Genomic DNA, 19,042 nt, shown 5'->3' on the forward strand with positions numbered 1-19,042 from the left:
AATGAGGATGGCCAAATCTAGTTAGCAGCCAGGGTTCTGATTTTGGTTTTTGCTACTGCCGCTCTTGCTTTTGACACTTTAAATGGATAGGCATAGCAAAATCATTAATTATATTTCGTAATTCGAATGGAAAATGCATGTCACTCCTTGGGACAGGAAATGGGGACACAATTTAGCAAGTCTTTAAAGGGCAGTAGTACTGCTGATGCACACTAAGGGAAAGAGAACCAAAATCATGAGTTAAAACGCGTTTTATCTTGAATTGTGATATTTTTTGATATTTTTCAATTGGTTTTAGGAAACAAGTCGATATTAACTGACTTTTAGTACCATTTTATTTTGAATCGAGACTGTGTTCTTGATTGCAGACGGGCCTTTTTCTCAAGTTGTCGAAAGTAAATGGTAGTACAGGAAAACAATAATAATACGAATTTTTCTTTCACATTGTATTAAGAAGCAACTAAAATCAAAGTAACAAATAATTAAAAATGCTAAAGCTCTATTAATTATCTTGTAAAGCATGTCTGGAAACTGAAGCACTACCAAGTTCACTAATATCATCCAAACCCTCTGGGTGAGAATAGGTGGTATGCAACGAAATAACCGTACTGCGCTCCACATGACTGGGAGATCGTGTTGGCGTCGTAGTGATAAAGTTTAGATTGTCGTCGATTCCCACCAAAAAAGTTGGGATTTCGCCACGCCCTTTTACAAAGGTAAGGCCACGATATTGGCAGGCGATGCCGAATTCCTGAAGGATTTTGGCAGACTCCTCTGTAACCTGGATGTTGCCCGGTAATCCCGTCGTCTCCATCCTCGAGGCCATGTTGACCGGATTGCCCCAGATGTCGTAGTGCGGCTGCGAAGCGCCCACTATGCCGGCCATAACTTCGCCGCTGGAAATGCCGATTGCCATCGATCCGTCCGTAGCACTCCGATCCCCTGGAATACTTTGGTAGACCTTGTTGCATTTTGCCAGCGTGCGCATCATGTCCAGGGCATAGGAGACCATCACAAAGACCACTTCTTCTCGCTCCTTTTCGTCCTGCGTGAACTGCAGCCTTTGACTACCTCTTTCTACGTTGCGTTAAACGCAGTGGATAAGTAAGATGGTTCTAGTAGCAAACTAAGCACATACCAGTTGAGTTATTTTTCGCCGTTGTACTAGTGGAACCCGCAAAGTTCACGTTCAGTCCACACGCTGCCATATATGTGCATCCGACGATTTTGATTTTCTCAACCGAATAATATTCCTTGTAGAACAGCAACTGCATTTAGGTATTGAGAAAATTATTGTAAGATTTAATGAAATAATTAATAAATTAAGCCGTCATTCATAATGCATTTAACTATAAGTATTAGCAGAGAAAAGATTTTGCCTTGATGACTTGGACTCGAAAAAAAAGCTAATGCGTGACAGTTACACACTGGAGCGAAGCGGCTAAGAGAAACTTTTATCTTACCAACATATCGAATTCGGCAATAATTTCATTCAGAACACGCAGGGTTCTTAAATCCATTTCAAAATTTATTAACATGGCAAACATAACCGAAACCATTTGATAATTTTCATAGTAGAGTTCGTGCTTGGCTAACGAATTTATGTAAACGTCGACTGCAGGGTAGAGAAGATAATTTATTTTAGTTTGGGATTTTATACCGTTTTGGACTCACCGATATGAGCGGGAAGAATGTTGTTAAGGATAATTGTAATCGAGTGATTGGTTAAGTTGGCGTCAGCCTCCTTCTTCCTTAACTCAACGCGCCAGCTAAAGAAATCGGGATAATAATACACATCAAAGCAAATATTTTTAATTTAGGTCCCCCGAACTCACTGGAAGTTTACTTTGTTGGTGAACTCAAGTTGGCGCTCCTTCACAACCATAGTTAGCAGGGTAATGCATATTAGCAGAGCATGTGCGTACTCGGCGCGAAAACTTGGATTAGTCGTAACGCTATGGTGGAAGACGAACTCATACTGGAAGAAAATCATCAACAGATAGCCGACCGTCTCTAAAACGGCCATTGTAGTCTTCAGTGCCAGGGAAATATGGGCGAATGTGAATGTCAAGCAAATCATCAGGGAGACCATGTTGGTCGCAACCCAGGGATGGAAGCATATCATTGATTCCTGCTCATAGTGAAAGAGCCTCTCCTCGATATAAGCCATCTCGAACTCTTCGCGATTGCACGTCATCTGATTCAATTATCCAACGCTTGAATAAATCATGTTTACCTTCTCGATCGCTTTGAATACTCACCACAATAAGACACATGACCGAAAATCCCGATACCACTAGGAAGAGGTATATGATTATACGAATGATCATACTGCCTATGATTTTCTCGTGCACACGAAATATAATGCAGCTAATTCGGCTGTAGATATGGGGCTCGTTCCCAAATCTTTTCCAACATAATTTCTTGTACCAAGCAATGAAGGTCAAAACGGTCTGCACTATAATCACGATGGCGGGCAATATCATGCAAGTGGGGCATATAATCTTAGTGTCCATTATTTCAATGTACACCAGGCAGTATCCAACGCTCAATGCCAGGAGCATGCTGTATTTGAACATGTAGTCGGTTTGCTTCAGGTATGCTCTCTCCAATTCGGAATCGTGGTATTTCAGGCAAATGTTTAACTGATGATACAATGGTATGTTCACTCCTTCTGTTCGACGATATATGCCGTATAGGGTTTTGGGACTGTGTCAAGGGGGCGAAATTAGACCAATAAAAAGCTGTTACTTTATTTTACCCCTCGAATGCAAACAATTTCTTGAATGAATTCGTTTTAAATTGTGTGTCTTGAAATAAAAAATTATCCAATTTGTACATGGCTCGTTAACTTATTACATAAATTTAAGTAATTGTAAGCATATTACAGAAAAACACTATAGTCGATTGCATTGACTATTGATACCCGTTACTCAGCTAAACAACTTCAGAATAAATATATTTGTATACCCTTGCAGAAGGGACCGTGTCAAAGTATATGTATTCGTGATCAGCATCACTAGACAAGTCGATCTAGCCATGTCCGTCTGTCTGTCCGTCTGTCCATCCGTCTGTCCGTCCGTCTGTCCGTCCGTCTGTCCATCCGTCCGTCTGTCCGTCCGTCTGTCCGTCCGTCTGTCCCTCCGCCTGTCCGCTTCTACGCAAACTAGACTCTCATTTTTAAAGCTATCGGTATAAAACGTACCCAGTCTTCTATTGCAGGAAGTATATAAGTCGGAAAAACCCAGATCGAACAACTATATCCTATAGCCCCATAGGAACTATAAGCATTTTTAAGCCCGTTACTCGTAGAGTAAAAGGGTATGCTAGATTCGTCGGAAAGTATGTAACAGGCAGAAGGAAGCGTTTCTACCGCCCACATAACCATATATTGAAATCAGGGGTAGGTGGCGCATTTCAGTCTCGCTTTGCTGCTTGCATATCTATCTCCATTTTCCTTTTGTCCCTTTAGCTGAAAAAAGGGTATCTGATAGCTTAGCTTTCTTTATTGTTTAAATGTTACCTACTTTACACTTTTAAATCTTACGTTTTTACTTTATCTGGCTGTGTCGTTATTGACGTTTTTCTTGCTAGATATGGGCGTAAAATTATTACTTATCAACTAATAGTCCGAATTTAACAATTTTCGGAGGATTAACAGTTGACAAGAGGAATATAATAAAATTTATTTAAAATTTAAATCTTTGAAAATGTGGGCGACGGGTATAACGGGTAATTTAACTATGATTAATCTCGGTTTCCTTTTGGAATCCATGGTTGTGTTTTTTCTTAGTACTTACTTAAACGCACTAACCGGCATTTTCCGGAACTCTTCTCGCAACTCTTGCAAAAACAGCTCTTTCAAGCTTTCATTAGTATTGTCACTCAGTCTTGGTCTTGCTCCTAAATCAGAGAGGGAAAGAGCATGGAGTTCACCAAAGTTCTCGTCACTTTCTTCTGCGTCCTTTTGCAAGTCTTCTCGAATTATGTATGTAATTATTCGATGTTTACTCAGAAGAGGATGATTTCTTGCCTTTTCAGGACCATCTTCAATTACATAGCGCTGTTCGCTCAGATTATTCAAAGTTGATCCGCTGATGTGCACGAATCCCGCCACTCCGGTGGATTCTAGAACATTGGCAATGGTGACGTCCAGGCCTAGAAGAATTTTAGAAATAGCGGTTACCAGCGGTAGTTCGTGGAGCGGATTTGCCTTCTTACCCCATATATCAAACTGAAGCTTGGCTTCGCCAATGACTCCAGCAAACAGATTCCCCGAATGAACTCCAATGCGCATATTAATGTCCAAGCCTTGTGTGTCGCTGGAAACGCATAACAAAGGTATAATTACAGTTGGAGTAAGTATACTCATACAAATAAATTTATTTATTTTAGAAATCACCCCTCGGTCATTCTTTCATTTAAGACAAATAATGTCTTGGTATTTAAGAAGTCCCATTTAAATATAGAAGAAATATGCATTTTTTCTTGAAAAAAAAGAAAAAATATCTCTCTTCTTGTGATCTTGTAACCGTAACATTTATACGTTCTTAAATGCAAAAGTTTTCCTTAAATGCAAGAAAGAAAACGATCTAAAAATTATAAAATAATCATCGTTAAAAAAACCGAAATTTTCCGATAGAAAAAACTTTAAAAACAAAAAAAATTATCTTCGCGTGTTAGTTGTGAAAAAGAAGTCTGATGTATATTTGAAAATATTTGATTAGTAACAGTAAGTATAAAAAATATTTTTTTTTGTACACCAAGAATGCTACCGAAATGGTTGGAAGTCATTTTATAATTGCATCCAAATAATTTTGGGAGAACATAAAATAGTACTAATGCTTACTCAAACATTTTCAGTGAAAGTACTAGCAAACATACGTAAGTTCCTGAAAACATTTTCCCCTTATTTTGGTTTTAGTCGGTAAAGAGTTGTTTAAGGGGTGACTTACCGTACTTCCATGATTTCGTCGATCATAGAAAGGCCTAGGGCCACACAATTATTCGCATGATCGGGATCGGGGTCTGACAAACCCGCCACGCAGTAGTAACAGTCGCCCAGGAACTTGATGCGCTGCACCTTGAAGCGAAAAGCAGCCAAATCGAATCTTCCGTAGAGGTCGTGAAGGACCTTCACCAACTTCTCCACCGTCAATGTAGTGGTCAAGTGGGTGTAGTTCACCACATCTGCGTACAAGATGGAGACATCTGGATGGATCTGGATGGCCATGGCGCGCTCGAAGGCACTGTAGAGTCGAATGCCGCCGCCGCGCTTGGTCAGGATAATCCGGTTCTGAATGTCCTTTTGCAAGGGCTCCGAGATCTGCGGCGGCAGAATGGAGTCCAGCAACTGCTTCTCCTGGATTCGGGCGTTGCGCAGCCAGAGCTCCTCCTTGATGTACTGGTGCCGGTCCAGGAAGGAGGAGCGCACTACCGTGTCGTTTATCACGCGGTAGAATATGCCCACCAGATTGAGGCACAGATAGTGCACCAAGTCCACGGACATTCCGCCGGTGGAAAACAGTTCGGACACGAATTGGGAGAACCCGTTGGAAAGGTATTGCACGTAGTAGACAATGTACACGGCTGATACTAGGAGTGCCAGAAGGACTGCACCGCTCATGAAGTGGATTGGCAGGAACATGTATATCATGTATACTATATAAGTGTCGTAGAACGTCCCCAGCTGCCAATTGTGGACGTAGTAGTGGTAAATAGATTCAGTTAGGTCTAAAAGCAGATTTTGGAATGTGGCATTACTAAAAATGTTTGGATTTTTAAGGCTTACCAGAAAATACCAACGTTAGGGAGGCAAATACCGAACTGCTATACATATACCACGTGTGTTTCGCAATAAAGCTATCGCAGAAGTTAATGCTCAACGCGAGTAAAAGGACAATGGAGCATCCTATGGTTAAGGCCACATCAAAATAGATAATCGACTGGCGCTTTAAAAGTATAATATATAATTTATTACTTAAAAAAGCAACTTACAAATTGGTATACCCGTTACTCGTAGAGTAAAAAGGTAACCTAGATTCGTAGGAAAGTATGTAGCAGGTATAAAGTATATAAATATGTGTTTGTAAAGGATCTATAAAGGATTGTAAGCAACATTGCCTAACAGCAGTAGACAAGAATATCTCTTTCACCGCAAGTTATTTTCAACCAATCGATTTCTTAAAGGTCTATTTACCGAAAATTCGAAGAACTACTGGTTTTGATCATTACTCATGGAATAAGAGGGTATACTATAGGTATAGGTAGAAGGAAGCTTATCAGGGTCCCAAGCCCACTCGTCGACGACCTCGACTATCAGATACCCCTTAGTCAGCTAAGAGGAGTGCGAGTGCGATGGTAATATGCACTCAGCAAAGCGTTATGCAATCAGTAAACAATGAAGAAGACATTGAATCTCAACTGTTTGTATGCTAAACCCCACCTTCTATAGTTTTTGAGATCTAAGCGTTAATACCGACAGACAGAAGGACGGATGGACATGGCTAGATCGAGTTGGGTAGTGATCCTGAGTAAAACTATATATACTTTAAAGGGTCGGAAAGGCATTCCGAAAATCACGAAAATCGATTCATCGAAAATTCAGCTTACTTTTTGCCCACGTTAGTATGTGCAGAATTTGTACATACATAGCTGGTGCCATAATATTAGCGTTTTTATTTAGTCAATCGTTTCTTTGCGATCGTCACGACTTGTTATATGCATCAACTTTTTATTACTATTTGGCTTGCCAAAGCGAAATAAGAGTTATAAAAGATACAACTTATAACAGTTTCGAAAGCGGGATCCAAATGTTAAGTATTGAGTGTTCATTAAAATTTAAATTTCAGTCTACAGAAATAGGTGATTTCCCGTTACAGGTTACTTACCTCAATGGTTGCTAACAGCAGGGTACAGTGCAAAAGGGTCACGAAAGAGTGCAGCAAAAAGAAAGAGAATAGGTAACTCTTCCAAAGGCGAATGCGATACAATCGGAACTCGTTCTCCAAACCCAACTCTGCACACTTAGCCTGAAAATTGCGTTCTTGTCGTATTCAATTTAAAATAAACTAATAACAATTTACCTTTAGGTAGCCCGGTTCCCACATGCGCTCCCGCGCATAGTTAAGCTGGCAATTTCCTCTGGGCAATGGCATTTTGATTTATTATTCACAAATCTGTTTTATTATTTCAGGTGTCAACACGTTACGACTCAACAGAAAAAACTTAACATTACTCACAATGCCTACTATTTCAGGGATTAACATTTAACAGCCAGGCAAAATAAAAATCATTTGCAATGTGTACCCCTATTTATTTTAAGACAAATATCCTTCCGCAATTTAAATTTACAAACCGTTGTGTCTGCAATTAAAAAACATTTTAACTAAAATGATAATATATATGTATTTTGTAAAAATAATATGGTCAAGAAATACAAAGATTGGGTTCATTTTGTAAAGCGACGTACCTCGAATTTTCCAGTCAACAATTACAAATAGAAAATTTGAGATACGTAGCCTACAATATGCATATTGAAACCGATTTTCATTTTACGTAAAATTTTTCCTGAACGATTTCTATCAACTTTCCTTGCCGAACAGATCCGTATCTTGAGTATATGGTAAACGCCTTGGAGAATTACTGGAACCTTTCCTGGAAATGAACTTTAAGTCATCATCGATCCCAACGAAGTAGGTGGGAATTTCCCCACGGCCCTTAACAAAGGTCAAGCCGCGGTAATTACACTGAACGCCGAAGTCCTCAAGAATTTCGGCCGACTCCTCCGTCACCTGGATGTGGCCAGGCAGCCCCGTTGATTCCATTCGCGAGGCCATATTGACCGGGTTTCCCCAGATGTCGTAGTGCGGTTGAGAAGCGCCCACCACTCCGGCCATTATCTCCCCGGTGGATATTCCGATGCAGATCTCCCAGGTCGATAAGGCCCGATCGAAGGGTCTACCCGCGTACGCTTTGTTGCACACAAACAGGACTCTCATCAGGTCCAGAGCGAACGTGGTCATTATAAAGGCCACCTCATCGTGATTGGAACCTTCTTTAAATGACTCTAGTGGACTGCGCTCTTCCTCCACTGAAACAAATATTCATGGCTTATGTACACAACAACAACAAGGTGTAAACAAAACTGTAGTTACGTAATATATGGATTGCCACTTAAATAAAATGTACACTGCAAAAAGAACTTATAAAATGTGGGCGCCCCAAACTTTTCTGGGCACTGGAGTGGGCTGGGCAAAGTTTTTTAGGTCAATCAAACGATATTGACAAATTAAGTAAAATGTACACTGAACGTTTTTAAAACATGGGTACAACCAACTTGTACTTTTTGTTACTTTTACAAAATCTTAAAAACATGTGGATGTAGATTATAGCATTAGGGTCGTCTGTTAGCATTCGAATTGGCGTGGCACATTTGGGTAACTAACTTGCGCAGAATGAAAAGCTTATGAATCTGGATGTTAAATCTCAAACCTCTTGGGGATATTGTTTCCAAGATCACAGCGTTTTTTCCAGTTTTCAGTTTTCCCTATCTGTATGGAGGACCATCCAGGTATTAGGTATTTGTCTATCTATAAATAGGTTGATTCACCTTGTTGTGGTATTTACCTAACCAATTTAAAATAAAATACATACATTGTCAATTACACAAAATATAACTTTGTTAAATTTTTAGAAGCCAGTTGGACTTTTCCATAATAACAGGTTCCTTCTGAGTAGAAGTCTTATACAAACATTTGTGCCATCACCTACAGGTAAGAATACAAAAAAAATTTCTCTTCCCACATATTGAATTAAGTGGCCTACATACATATTTCGACTTATCTTAAATATTTTCGCTGAATGACACTCTCAATACATAACGGCATAGCTTAAAAATCTTAAACCATTGCCCATGTCATTGAAATTTGACGACAATGGTAAACTTCCTTAATTATACCCGTTACTCGTAGAGTAAAATGCTATACTAGATCGAAAAGTATGCAACATGCAGAGGGAAGCGTTTCCGACCCCATAAAGTATATATATTCTTGATCAGGATCACTAGCCGAGTTGATCTAGCCATGTCCGTCTGCCCGTCTGTCCGTATGAACGCTGAGATCTCGGAAACTATAAGAGCTACAATACTGGGATTAGGCAAGCAGATTCCTGAGATTCCTCCGCAGCGCAAGTTTGTTTCAGCAGAGTGCCACGCCCACTCTAACGCCCACAAACCGTCCAAAACTGTGGCTCCTACAGTTTTGATGCTAGAATAAAAATTTTAACTGAAATGTATTGTTCTCATCAATACCTACCGATTGATTTAATAAAAAGTTTGTCACGCCCACTCTAACGCCCACAAACCGCCCAAGCCTGTGGCGCCCACAATTATCGTACTAGATAAAAAATTTTAACTGAAATGTATTGGTCTCGTCAATACCTATCGATTGATTTAAAAAAAACTTTGCCACGCCCACTCTAACCCACAACGCTTAAATCTGTCTACCGCCGGTAGGTGGCGCATTTGCTGCTTGCAAATCTCCATTTTCCTTTGGTCCCTTTAGCTGAGTAACGGGTATGTGATAGTCGAGGTACTCGACTATAGCGTTCATCCTTGTTTTATTATCTGATCCTATATGTTGTCAAATTTAAAATAAGTCATGGCAACCTTTGAAACGCGAGTAAAAATGTATATTTAAATACATTTTTATATATATTGAAATCGTCTTCGGGATAAAATATTAGAAATCCACAAACATAACGAAATTGACTTGGAGATGTTTTATACTCCTTGTTTGGAGCCTTATTAAAATGTTTAAAAATGTTATATTCCGAAGACTATATACTTGTTTACTCCGATTCTTTAGGTTATCATGACTTATTTACAATTTGACTCCATATAAGAGTAGATAATAAAACAAAAAAGAAAGTTTTATTGGTGTAAAAAATTGAAATGTCTTATTTAACAACATAGAAAAGTAGATAACAAAACAAAAAAATGGTTTTATTGCTATAAAAATTCCAATAAAATACCTTTGTGAAATTTCTTAAAATCCGAAATTAAATGCACACACACAACAGATTCCAAAAATAAAAAAAATGCTTCCATTTTAAAGTTATTTTTTAGGAGCGGTTTCAGATCAAAGAAATTATGAAAAACTTAGAAATTTCATTTTTGTTGTCGAATTCCGAAGACATGGGGCATGGTTCAATATGGGGACTATTTTTTAGTAATATCGTCTTGTATTATGAGTGTTTTTCAGCAAAAATACTTAAGATAAGACCATTTATATAGGCCACATAATTCAAAAAGACGGCAAATAGGTTTTTTTGTACTCTTAGCTATAAAACGGAACACAAGTTTGTATAGGACTTTTACTCATGAGGATCAAATTTTCATGAAAAACTAAAAATGGTTCATGGAAATTTTCGGCTGTGTACCTGTGTTATCAATACGTACTTCTGGAATGAAATGATTCACTCCCAATGCTCACACTGCGTTTGATTTTTGAAGCGAGGTTTACATCCAATCCACAAGCTGCCATATAGGTGCAGCCAACGACTTTGATCTTCTCAACAACGTAATATTTCCTGTAGGTAATCAACTGAAATCGGAAGTAAGTAATGTAAGTACCAAAAAGGCTTCCACACATCAACTTACCAGCTTATCAAATTCAGTTATGATGTCGTTTAGCACTCGTAAGCTTGGCAAATCCATTTGAAAATTGATCAGCATGGCAAACATGACTGATACCATTTGATAATTCTCATAGTAGAGCTCGTGTTTGGCTACTGAGTTCAGATAGAGCTCGACTGCGTAAGAGGAAAAAGTTAGTTTCTGCTAAGCTCCTTGGGAAGGTATTCCATCAAAAACTGACCAACATGAGAGGGAAGAATGTTATTGAGCAAAATTATGATCGATTGGTTGGTAACGTCGGCCGCTTTTTGCTTATTTCGCAAATCCAAGTTGAGCCTGTTAAAAGCAAAAACATGCGGTTGACTCTGAGGTCTATGTGTTTATTTATTCCACTCACTTGTAGTTCATTTTTGTGTTGAACTCGGCCTGACGCTCTTTTGCATACATAATGACTAGCATCATGCACACCCGAACACAGTGCGCTACTTCTGCTCTCAAATACGGAGTCGTGGTGGCACTGTGCTGGAAAAGAAAGGAGTACTGGAAAAGCACAATCAGCAGGTAGGCCACTGCCTCGCAGCAGCCGATGATTGTCTTGAGGGCGAACGGGATGCGTGCGAAGGTGTAACTCATGCCGAGGATCAGGGCTACCATGTTTGTGAACGCCCACGGGTGGAAGCAGGAATTCTGATTCTCTTCGTAGTGAAAGAGCTTGCTCTCAATGAGGTCCAACTCGTACTGATTTTGATCACAGTTCGCCTGGAAATATCGAAAAACATAAAATGTGTGAAAGATATCCTCCTTTACCAGGAATTAACCAACGCACAGCGGAACACCATTTGATTTTTTGATGATAAATCATATTTTTATGCCGTTTGTGCCAAAAAAAAAATGTTTTTTTTTTTGAAAATTTAAGTAAGGCGCTTGCAATCATATAATATTTATTAAGTAACATAAATGTGTCCCAGTCGGAAGTTATAAAAAAAATTCCATAAAGGAAAACTTCTCTTGTAAAACGAGAAGTTTTGCTGGAGAAAATTGAAAACTACTTTGAAGATATGTTGATGCATTCCAAAAAAGTGTTATTTTGAGGATAAAAACAAAAAAAAAACAATATTTTTAGAAGTTGAAACCTTATTCCGATGGACTGCAAAAAAAACAAGGAAGAATGCTATAGTCGAGTGCCTCGACTATCAGATACCCGTTACTCAGCCAAAGGGACCAAAGGGAAATGGAGATAAGCAAGCAGCAAAGCAAGACTGATATGCGCCACCTAATGGCGGTAGACAGATTTAAGCGTTATGGGCGTTAGAGCGGGCGTGGCAAAGTTTTTCTTGGATCAATCGATAGGTATTGACAAGACCAATACATTTCACTTAAAATTTTTTATCTAGCATGAAAATTGTGGGCGCCACAGGTTTGGGCGGTTTGTGGGCGTTAGAGTGGGCGTGGCATATTCGCGTATCAAAATTGCGCTGCGTACAAAGCTACGGAATCTAAATCTGAGATCCCGATTCTCTATCTTTGATAGTTTCCGAGATATCCACGTTCATATTTACGATTTTTTGAAGTTTGGGGGAGGTTTGTGGGCGATAAAGTGGGCGTGGCAAACTTTTTTTGGGTCAATCGATAGGTATTGATGAGAACAATACATTTCAGTTAAAATTTTTATTCTAGCATCAAAACTGTAGGAGCCACAGTTTTGGGCGGTTTGTGGGCGAGGCACTCTACTGAAACGAACTTGCGCTGCGTAAGAAGCTCAGGAATCTGCACGCCAAATCTCAATAGCCTAGCTCTCATAGTTTCCAAGGTCTCAGCGTTCATCCGGACAGACGGACAGACGGACATGGCTAGATCGACTCGGCTAGTGATCCTGATCAAGAATATATATACTTTATGGGGTCGGAAACGCTTCCTTCTGCCTGTTACATACTTTCCGACGAATCTAGTACGGGTATAAACACTACATTTAAAGGAATACATGTAAAGGAAAAGGAAACTTTCGCTAGGGAAAACATTCTGATATTCCAAAGAAACAGTAAAAAATTCATTGTAGGTATTTACTTCCGACTGAGGTGTCCTGGAATAGGGTACGAGCATCGCCATAATTTAGAATTGAGCACCCAAGTACCAATGCCTAAACTCACCAATATCAAAGCAATCACTGTGTAATAGCACACTATAATCATTATATAAATAGTAATGCGCAGGAGAAAGCTGTGCTGGATCTTTTCATGCAGTTGAAATACGATGCAGCTGAGTTTGCTGTACTTTTTGAGGTTATTGTGTCCATATTGCCACCAACACAGTTTCTTGTACCATGCGATGAAGAGTAGGGAAGTCAGAAAAGAAAAGGCGGTCGCATTAAGCACAATACATTCAACGCAGACAAGTCTGTTGCACGCGATCTGGATGAATATCAGGCAGCCCCCAATGCCCCAGGCCAGCAGCATAGATGACTTGAATATAAAATCTGGCTGGTGTAAGTAACTCCATTCCAAAGTCGAGTCCTTGAACGCTGCACAAAACATGCCCACATCGTGTTGGGATTTCTCACCACTCGAATTTAGATTTCGCCGGCAGCAAGGTGACCGATACCTATGGTAAAAAGTAATTCCAATTTTAAAACATGTTTTTTGCGTGCTCTATTTAAATCTATGTTTAATGTAGCTTTATGCCTAAATGTGGGTCCTAAACGGATTCATTATCTAGATATGGAAATAGAGAAATGGAGGATGGTTGCACAGAGAAAATTATGACGTTCTCAAATTGAGAATTTGTATTCTCATTTTGAGGATGTACTCAATTTAAGTACAAAATTTGTGGAAAAAACTCATGTTGAGAAAAGTTGCACTCATTTTAAGAAAAATAACTTGAATTGATCACAAAATTCTCAATTTGAGGAAATGTGTTCTTCAATTTCCAACTTGAGAATTAGTATTTTTATTATGAGTAACCGATAAACTCAAAAATGAGTTACGAATTCTCATAAGGAGTTCTAGAGTATTCCGTTCTGCGAACGTGACGAGACATGAGCGGCCTTAAGTTCGTTGCGTATGTGGTTGTCTCTCTCTCACTAATGGGTGTGTAAAGTGGTGCACGCCGCATTTGTGTGACTGTCATTTGTAGAGCTGTAAAAACATCGATAGTAATATCGATAGTATCGATAGTGGCTGGGCTGCGCGATACCTCGATTTTTTTGGTTTTTGGTTTTGGTTTTTCATTAATAGTTTTAATGTTCTCGATTTTAGCATCAGAAGGCAAATGATAATGGCTTATAAAAACTTTTTAAAGCATACGAGAATTTTTAAGTTTTCTAACTTATGAATAAAAAAAGGAATATAAGTAATTATTATAATCAAAATCTTTTAAATTTTTAACGTATTTGTTTTTATGTGTGTTTAATAGTTTAATACATTGTATGGTTTTTGTCGCAGCTGTATTCATACCTCGCAATTAAAAAAATTGAAAGCAAATAGGCTTAAAATACAAAATAAAAAATTAAATAATAATTCGATTGATACTATCGAAAATATCGATGGTTTGGACTATCACTATCGAAAACATCGAGTAGGGGCACTATCGATGTTTTTACAGCTCTAGTCATTTGCCGTGTGATTTGGCAAAGTGAAGACGTGCGCAAGACACAAAGCTGAAAAACTATTTTAGTGAACATTCGTGCGACCCTTCAGTACCTCGAGGGTAAGTTTTTTAATTTAAACTGTATTTAAAATGTGCTAAGTAATGATATAATAAACATACACTTCAAAAATATTTCCAAAGCGTGTACACTAATATGTATGTATGTGTGATTGTAAGTAGCGTGAAGCAGTCTAGTTTTGTTAGTTTCTACGTTCATTGTACATACATACATACACATATAATTTTATAAATGCTTTTTATACCCGTTACTCGTAGAGTAAAAGGGTATACTAGATTCGTCGGAAAGTATGTAACAGGCAGAAGGAAGCGTTTCCGACCCCATAAAGTATATATATTCTTGATCAGGATCACTAGCCGAGTCGATCTAGCCATGTCCGTCTGTCCGTCTGTCCGTCTGTCCGTCTGTCCGTCTGTCCGTCTGTCCGGATGAACGCTGAGATCTTGGAAACTATGAGAGCTAGGCTATTGAGATTTGGCGAGCAGATTCCTGAGCTTCTTACGCAGCGCAAGTTTGTTTCAGTAGAGTGCCACGCCCACTCTAACGCCCACAAACCGCCCAAAACTGTGGCTTCTACAGTTTTGATGCTAGAGTAAAAATTTAAACTGAAATGAATTGTTCTTAGCAATACCTATCAATTGACCCAAAAAAAAGTTTGCCACGCCCACTTGGACGCCCACAAACCGCCCACAAACTTCAAAAAATCGTAAATATGAACGCGGATATCTCGGAAACTATCAAAGATAGAGTATTGGGATTTCAGATTTAGATTCCGTAGCTTTGTACGCAGCGCAGGTTTGTTATGCGAATATGCCACGCCCACTCTACCGCCCACAAACCGCCCAAGCCTGTGGCGCTCAAAATTTTTATGCTAGATAAAAAATTTTAACTGAAATGTATTGGTCTCGTCAATACCTATCGATTGATCCAAAAAAAAATTTGCCACGCCTACCCTAACGCCCACAATGCTTAAATCTGTCTTCCGCCGGTAGGTGGCGCATTTAAATCTCGCTTTGCTGCTTGCATATCTCCATTTACCTTTGGTCCCTTTAGCTGAGTAACGGGTATCTGATAGTCGAGGTACTCGACTATAGCGTTCTTCCTTGTTAAATGTACATTTATATATATATTTACAATATTTGTTAACAATAACGTTGTCTTTTTCAGCTTCTTTGCTCTTCGCTAGACCAGACAGCTAAGGGAAAAAATATCATAACCTAGAACATGGAACATGTACATATATATATAACTGTATTATAAAATAAAATTTAAAAAAAAATATTTGACCCTTTTTTCTGGGAATGGATGGAGCGGGTTTAAGTGCAAAAGTTCTTCATTAAAAAACTTGTTTCTCATTTTGCGCTGAAAATTTCTCAGTATGAGAAAAGGGGATACTCGTTTCTAAAATTCAAGCTTAATATTTCTTAAAATGAGTGCAGTTTGTACTCATATTGAGGAAAAACGTTCAAGAAAGAGCACAAATGTACTCAGTTTAAGTATACATTTTTTTAGAAATTTGTACTGAAAGTGAGTATTTTGCACTCAATGTGAGAATTTGTGAGTACAAAAATATTCAATTTGAGTACAAATTACTTGAATAATTCTCTCTGTGTAGCCACTTTCAAAAACCGCACTAACTGTTCGTTGAGTCGATCTAGCCCTGTCCCACTGTCTGTCCGTCCGTATGAACGCTAAAGGTTTGTCACAGAAAAAACCAAGAAACGCTGTATCGAGTACCTTGACCATCATATACCCGTTACTCAGCTAAATTTGCTAGGCTCAGCAAGAAATCAAGTATTTCGTGCTTGAATTAAGGATTTCGAGAACAAAGTACAGCTTCCAAGGTCGAATTTTCGAGACATAATATACTCGATTTCAAAACGATTTTAGAAGAAGGCTCATTGATGAAAGCAATATTTTTAAACAGGAAGGAAGAGACATACATAGACAAGCCCCCAACGGGCATTTTGTTAAACTCCTCACGCAATTCATCGGTCATAGAGGCAAGACTGGCAGTATCCCGGGTTGCTCCCAAGTTTTTAATGTCAAGGTCCACATATGAGGTCCCTACATCTACTGGTCGGACAGAAGGGCGATTTACTACAGCGGAAAGAAGGAAGGTGCTCATCGGATGCTTTTGCAGTACGGGATCCGTTTGTGCCTTTTCCGTTCCCGGATGGATCGTATATTCGTCTACATTCAAGTTACTTAGAGTCCGCCCACTGACGTGCACAAAACCTGGTTTTCCAGTTGCTTCCAAGCGATTGGCGATCTCCACGTCAGAACCTAAGGAAGTCGTTATTAGGATTTCATTAAAGCAATTATTTACATCCCCTTAGGGAATGGTCTACCCCATATGTCAAACTGTAGCTTGGTCTGTCCAATGACACCTGCCAGCAAACTTCCTGAATGGACTCCTATACGCATGTCGATATTCAAGGCACGTTCCGCCCTGTGGACCATAAGGCTATCATAAGTGCACATAGATCAAATATTCCGGTAATTTAGGGTTTTTTTAAGGAAATAGTAATATTTGTAACTGACCCTAGTAGCAGCATTCAATAACAATAACAGTATCCCTTTATTTGACCATCTAAAAAGAATATCGATTCATATACATATATATATATTTATAGTTGTCACCTATTCCACCCTATTAGCTCAATTTATCACTTTTAACATGTTTATGCTGACATTATTGAATTCTTGCAAGCTTGAAATCGAAATTGCCCCTGTTTATGCTGACAGAGATGCCTGAACGGTAAGAAATAATGTGACCGATTTATAAACTTATAAGAATGAAACAAAAAGCGTGAGCTAGAGCAGGAAAACTATCTATATTATCGCTGAGTAAATAAAACTGTTACAGGCAAGACAAATTTATGTATTTCTAACGGTCTGCAAACTTTGATTAATTAATGGCAAAATGACAGGAAACGCAAAAAGTGGATAGGCGGACATTTCCTGTAATTACATCAATCTAATATCTATTATTTTCGATATGTTCCTATCGTATTTTAAACGGTTTTTTAATACACGAGCTTACGACAACAAAAATGCTAGATTAAAGTGACTTAACTTTATTTGCTTTTGAATGTTTTTTGTGTAGACCCAATTCTTTCCCAATCACTAACATACCGCACCTCCTGGATGTTGGCTATCATAGAAATTCCCAGAGAAACGGCCTTCTTAGCATGATCTGGATCGCCCGTCGTCAAACCAGCCACACAATAGTAGCAGTCACCCAGGAATTTTATGCGCTGCACCTCAAAAGATGAGGCAGCCATATCGAATCTGCCGTAGAGGTCGTGGAGGACCTTCACTAGCTTCTCCACCGTCAGAGTCGTTGTCAAGTGGGTATAGTTCACCAAATCTGCGTAGAGGATGGAGACATCAGGGTGGATCTGGATGGCCATAAAGTTCTCTGCCCTCCGAGGACCTCCCATTTGGAAGCGGTCGAACTCGGCTTCTGACTGCATTATCTTTTCCTTAATGCTGTTCTGAATAGGTTTTGCAATCTGAGGAGGCAGAATGCTGTCCAGAAGCAATGATTCCTGTCGCAGAGCGTGACTCAACCACGTCTCCTCCTTAATGAACTGGTGACGGTCCAGAAAGGAGGCACGGACCACCGTCTCGTTCACGATACGGAAAAATATACCCATCATGTTGAATCCCAGGAAGTGGAATACGTCGACGGATATCACATCAAAGCCATGAATATACTTAGCAAGGTTACTTGGGTCCGACACCAGAAAGTGAACGAAGTAGACCACGTATAAAAGACTGACTGAAGTGGCCAAAAGTGCAGCTCCAGTGATCGAGGGTATCGGCAGGAACATGTAAATCATGCACAGCACAAAGACGTCATATGAGGTATTGAGAGGCCACTGGGTCTGGTAATAATGAAAGATGTTGCACGCTATATCTAAAAATGAAAAGTCAAAAAGAGGACATAGTCGATGGATAAACTTAATCCTACCGGAGAATACCACAATATATGCGGACAAAACCGAGGTGATGATCATGATCCACCGGTGGCGAGTCACGAAGTTTTCGAAGAAATTAATGCTCATTAAGCCAGTAACCAGAGCTAAAGAAGTTCCTTCAAAAACCGTATCCAGATAGGTGAAATTTGTGTACTGCATAAAAGTTAATTTAGATATGCTAAATCATTCAACTGAGTACTCTCACCTCGGCACAAGACCATTTCACTACTTGATGACCTACGACCAAGAGTATATACAAGGGATAGAAAATGGTGAGGTAACTGATCATCAGACGGACCTGATACTTCTTATATTCATCTTCCAAGTTCAATTCCTTACATCTAGCCTATGGATATTACCTTTATGAAACAAACTCTCTTTGTATCATAATGGGTTAACGATTTGTTACCTTCAAATAGCTATATTCCCACAGGCGCTCATCAGCATAGTCAAGATAACAGGTCTTACACCTCTCTTTGAACGGCGTTCTACAAGTTTTTTCTTTGTTCATATCTCCGGATCGTTTCCTAGTGTTCAGTAGTTTTGTATGAATTTTGGATACAAGAGCTAAGCCTGCTTTTTGTAATAAAGTGTCAAACGCCTATTTTACCTAATGGCTATATACAAAAGAATTCGAATGAGATTGGGCAACTCTCCGTCTTCGTAAACTAAGAACGACAGTGACCCTACCCTTGAAAGTTTAAATTTTTTTAAAATTTAGGATTCAAGCACTTCTTAATTTTTTGGGTTGTATATATG

The 19,042-nt window shown here is 39.1% G+C and overlaps 2 protein-coding genes across 7 annotated transcripts; both read right to left on the reverse strand.

The window, feature by feature from the left end:
- Nucleotides 1-495: 495 nt before the first annotated feature.
- On the reverse strand, nt 496-7,213 carry LOC119547044 (adenylyl cyclase X E-like). Its single transcript, XM_037853723.1, has 12 exons — nt 7,086-7,213; nt 6,891-7,031; nt 5,792-5,951; nt 4,956-5,733; nt 4,222-4,322; nt 3,801-4,158; nt 2,262-2,709; nt 1,836-2,197; nt 1,675-1,769; nt 1,464-1,615; nt 1,139-1,268; nt 496-1,077 (listed from the first exon to the last, which is right to left on the reverse strand). The coding sequence occupies exons 1-12, from the start codon at nt 7,155-7,157 to the stop codon at nt 503-505; spliced, it is 3,372 nt and encodes a 1,123-aa protein (XP_037709651.1). The 5' UTR covers nt 7,158-7,213; the 3' UTR covers nt 496-502.
- Nucleotides 7,214-7,407: 194 nt separating this feature from the next.
- On the reverse strand, nt 7,408-18,825 carry LOC119546685 (adenylyl cyclase X E-like). Of its 6 annotated transcripts, XM_037853155.1 has the most exons (12): nt 18,693-18,825; nt 18,489-18,629; nt 18,277-18,436; nt 17,436-18,222; nt 16,649-16,749; nt 16,241-16,583; nt 12,784-13,234; nt 11,034-11,395; nt 10,878-10,972; nt 10,661-10,812; nt 10,460-10,604; nt 7,408-8,092 (listed from the first exon to the last, which is right to left on the reverse strand). In XM_037853155.1, the coding sequence occupies exons 1-12, from the start codon at nt 18,792-18,794 to the stop codon at nt 7,584-7,586; spliced, it is 3,348 nt and encodes a 1,115-aa protein (XP_037709083.1). In that variant the 5' UTR covers nt 18,795-18,825; the 3' UTR covers nt 7,408-7,583. The 6 variants fall into 6 exon arrangements, with proteins under 6 accessions (XP_037709083.1, XP_037709084.1, XP_037709085.1 ...); XM_037853156.1 differs by lacking the exons at nt 18,277-18,436; nt 18,489-18,629; nt 18,693-18,825 and having other exon boundaries at nt 17,441-17,575; XM_037853157.1 differs by lacking the exons at nt 7,408-8,092; nt 10,460-10,604; nt 10,661-10,812; nt 10,878-10,972; nt 12,784-13,234 and having other exon boundaries at nt 11,150-11,395; nt 18,693-18,794.
- Between the last annotated feature and the right edge of the window lie 217 nt (nt 18,826-19,042).

The sequence above is a fragment of the Drosophila subpulchrella genome, chromosome 2L (assembly GCF_014743375.2).
Source record: "Drosophila subpulchrella strain 33 F10 #4 breed RU33 chromosome 2L, RU_Dsub_v1.1 Primary Assembly, whole genome shotgun sequence".
In the NCBI taxonomy this organism is placed as follows: domain Eukaryota; kingdom Metazoa; phylum Arthropoda; class Insecta; order Diptera; family Drosophilidae; genus Drosophila; species Drosophila subpulchrella.

What these genes read in the sequence shown, in the direction of transcription:
- LOC119547044 (XM_037853723.1), bottom strand. Translation starts at nt 7,157, where the DNA reads ATGCCATTGCCCAGAGGAAATTGCCAGCTTAACTATGCGCGGGAGCGC. An exon ending in GCTTCAGTTTGATATATGGG is followed by an intron (nt 4,159 to 4,221) that starts GTAAGAAGGCAA and finishes AAATTCTTCTAG; the next exon opens with GCCTGGACGTCACCATTGCC. An exon ending in CGGTCATGTGTCTTATTGTG is followed by an intron (nt 2,198 to 2,261) that starts GTGAGTATTCAA and finishes TAATTGAATCAG; the next exon opens with ATGACGTGCAATCGCGAAGA.
- LOC119546685 (XM_037853155.1), bottom strand. Translation starts at nt 18,794, where the DNA reads ATGAACAAAGAAAAAACTTGTAGAACGCCGTTCAAAGAGAGGTGTAAG. An exon ending in ATATATTGTGGTATTCTCCG is followed by an intron (nt 18,223 to 18,276) that starts GTAGGATTAAGT and finishes TTTCATTTTTAG; the next exon opens with ATATAGCGTGCAACATCTTT. An exon ending in CCCGTTGGGGGCTTGTCTAT is followed by an intron (nt 13,235 to 16,240) that starts GTATGTCTCTTC and finishes TTTTTACCATAG; the next exon opens with GTATCGGTCACCTTGCTGCC.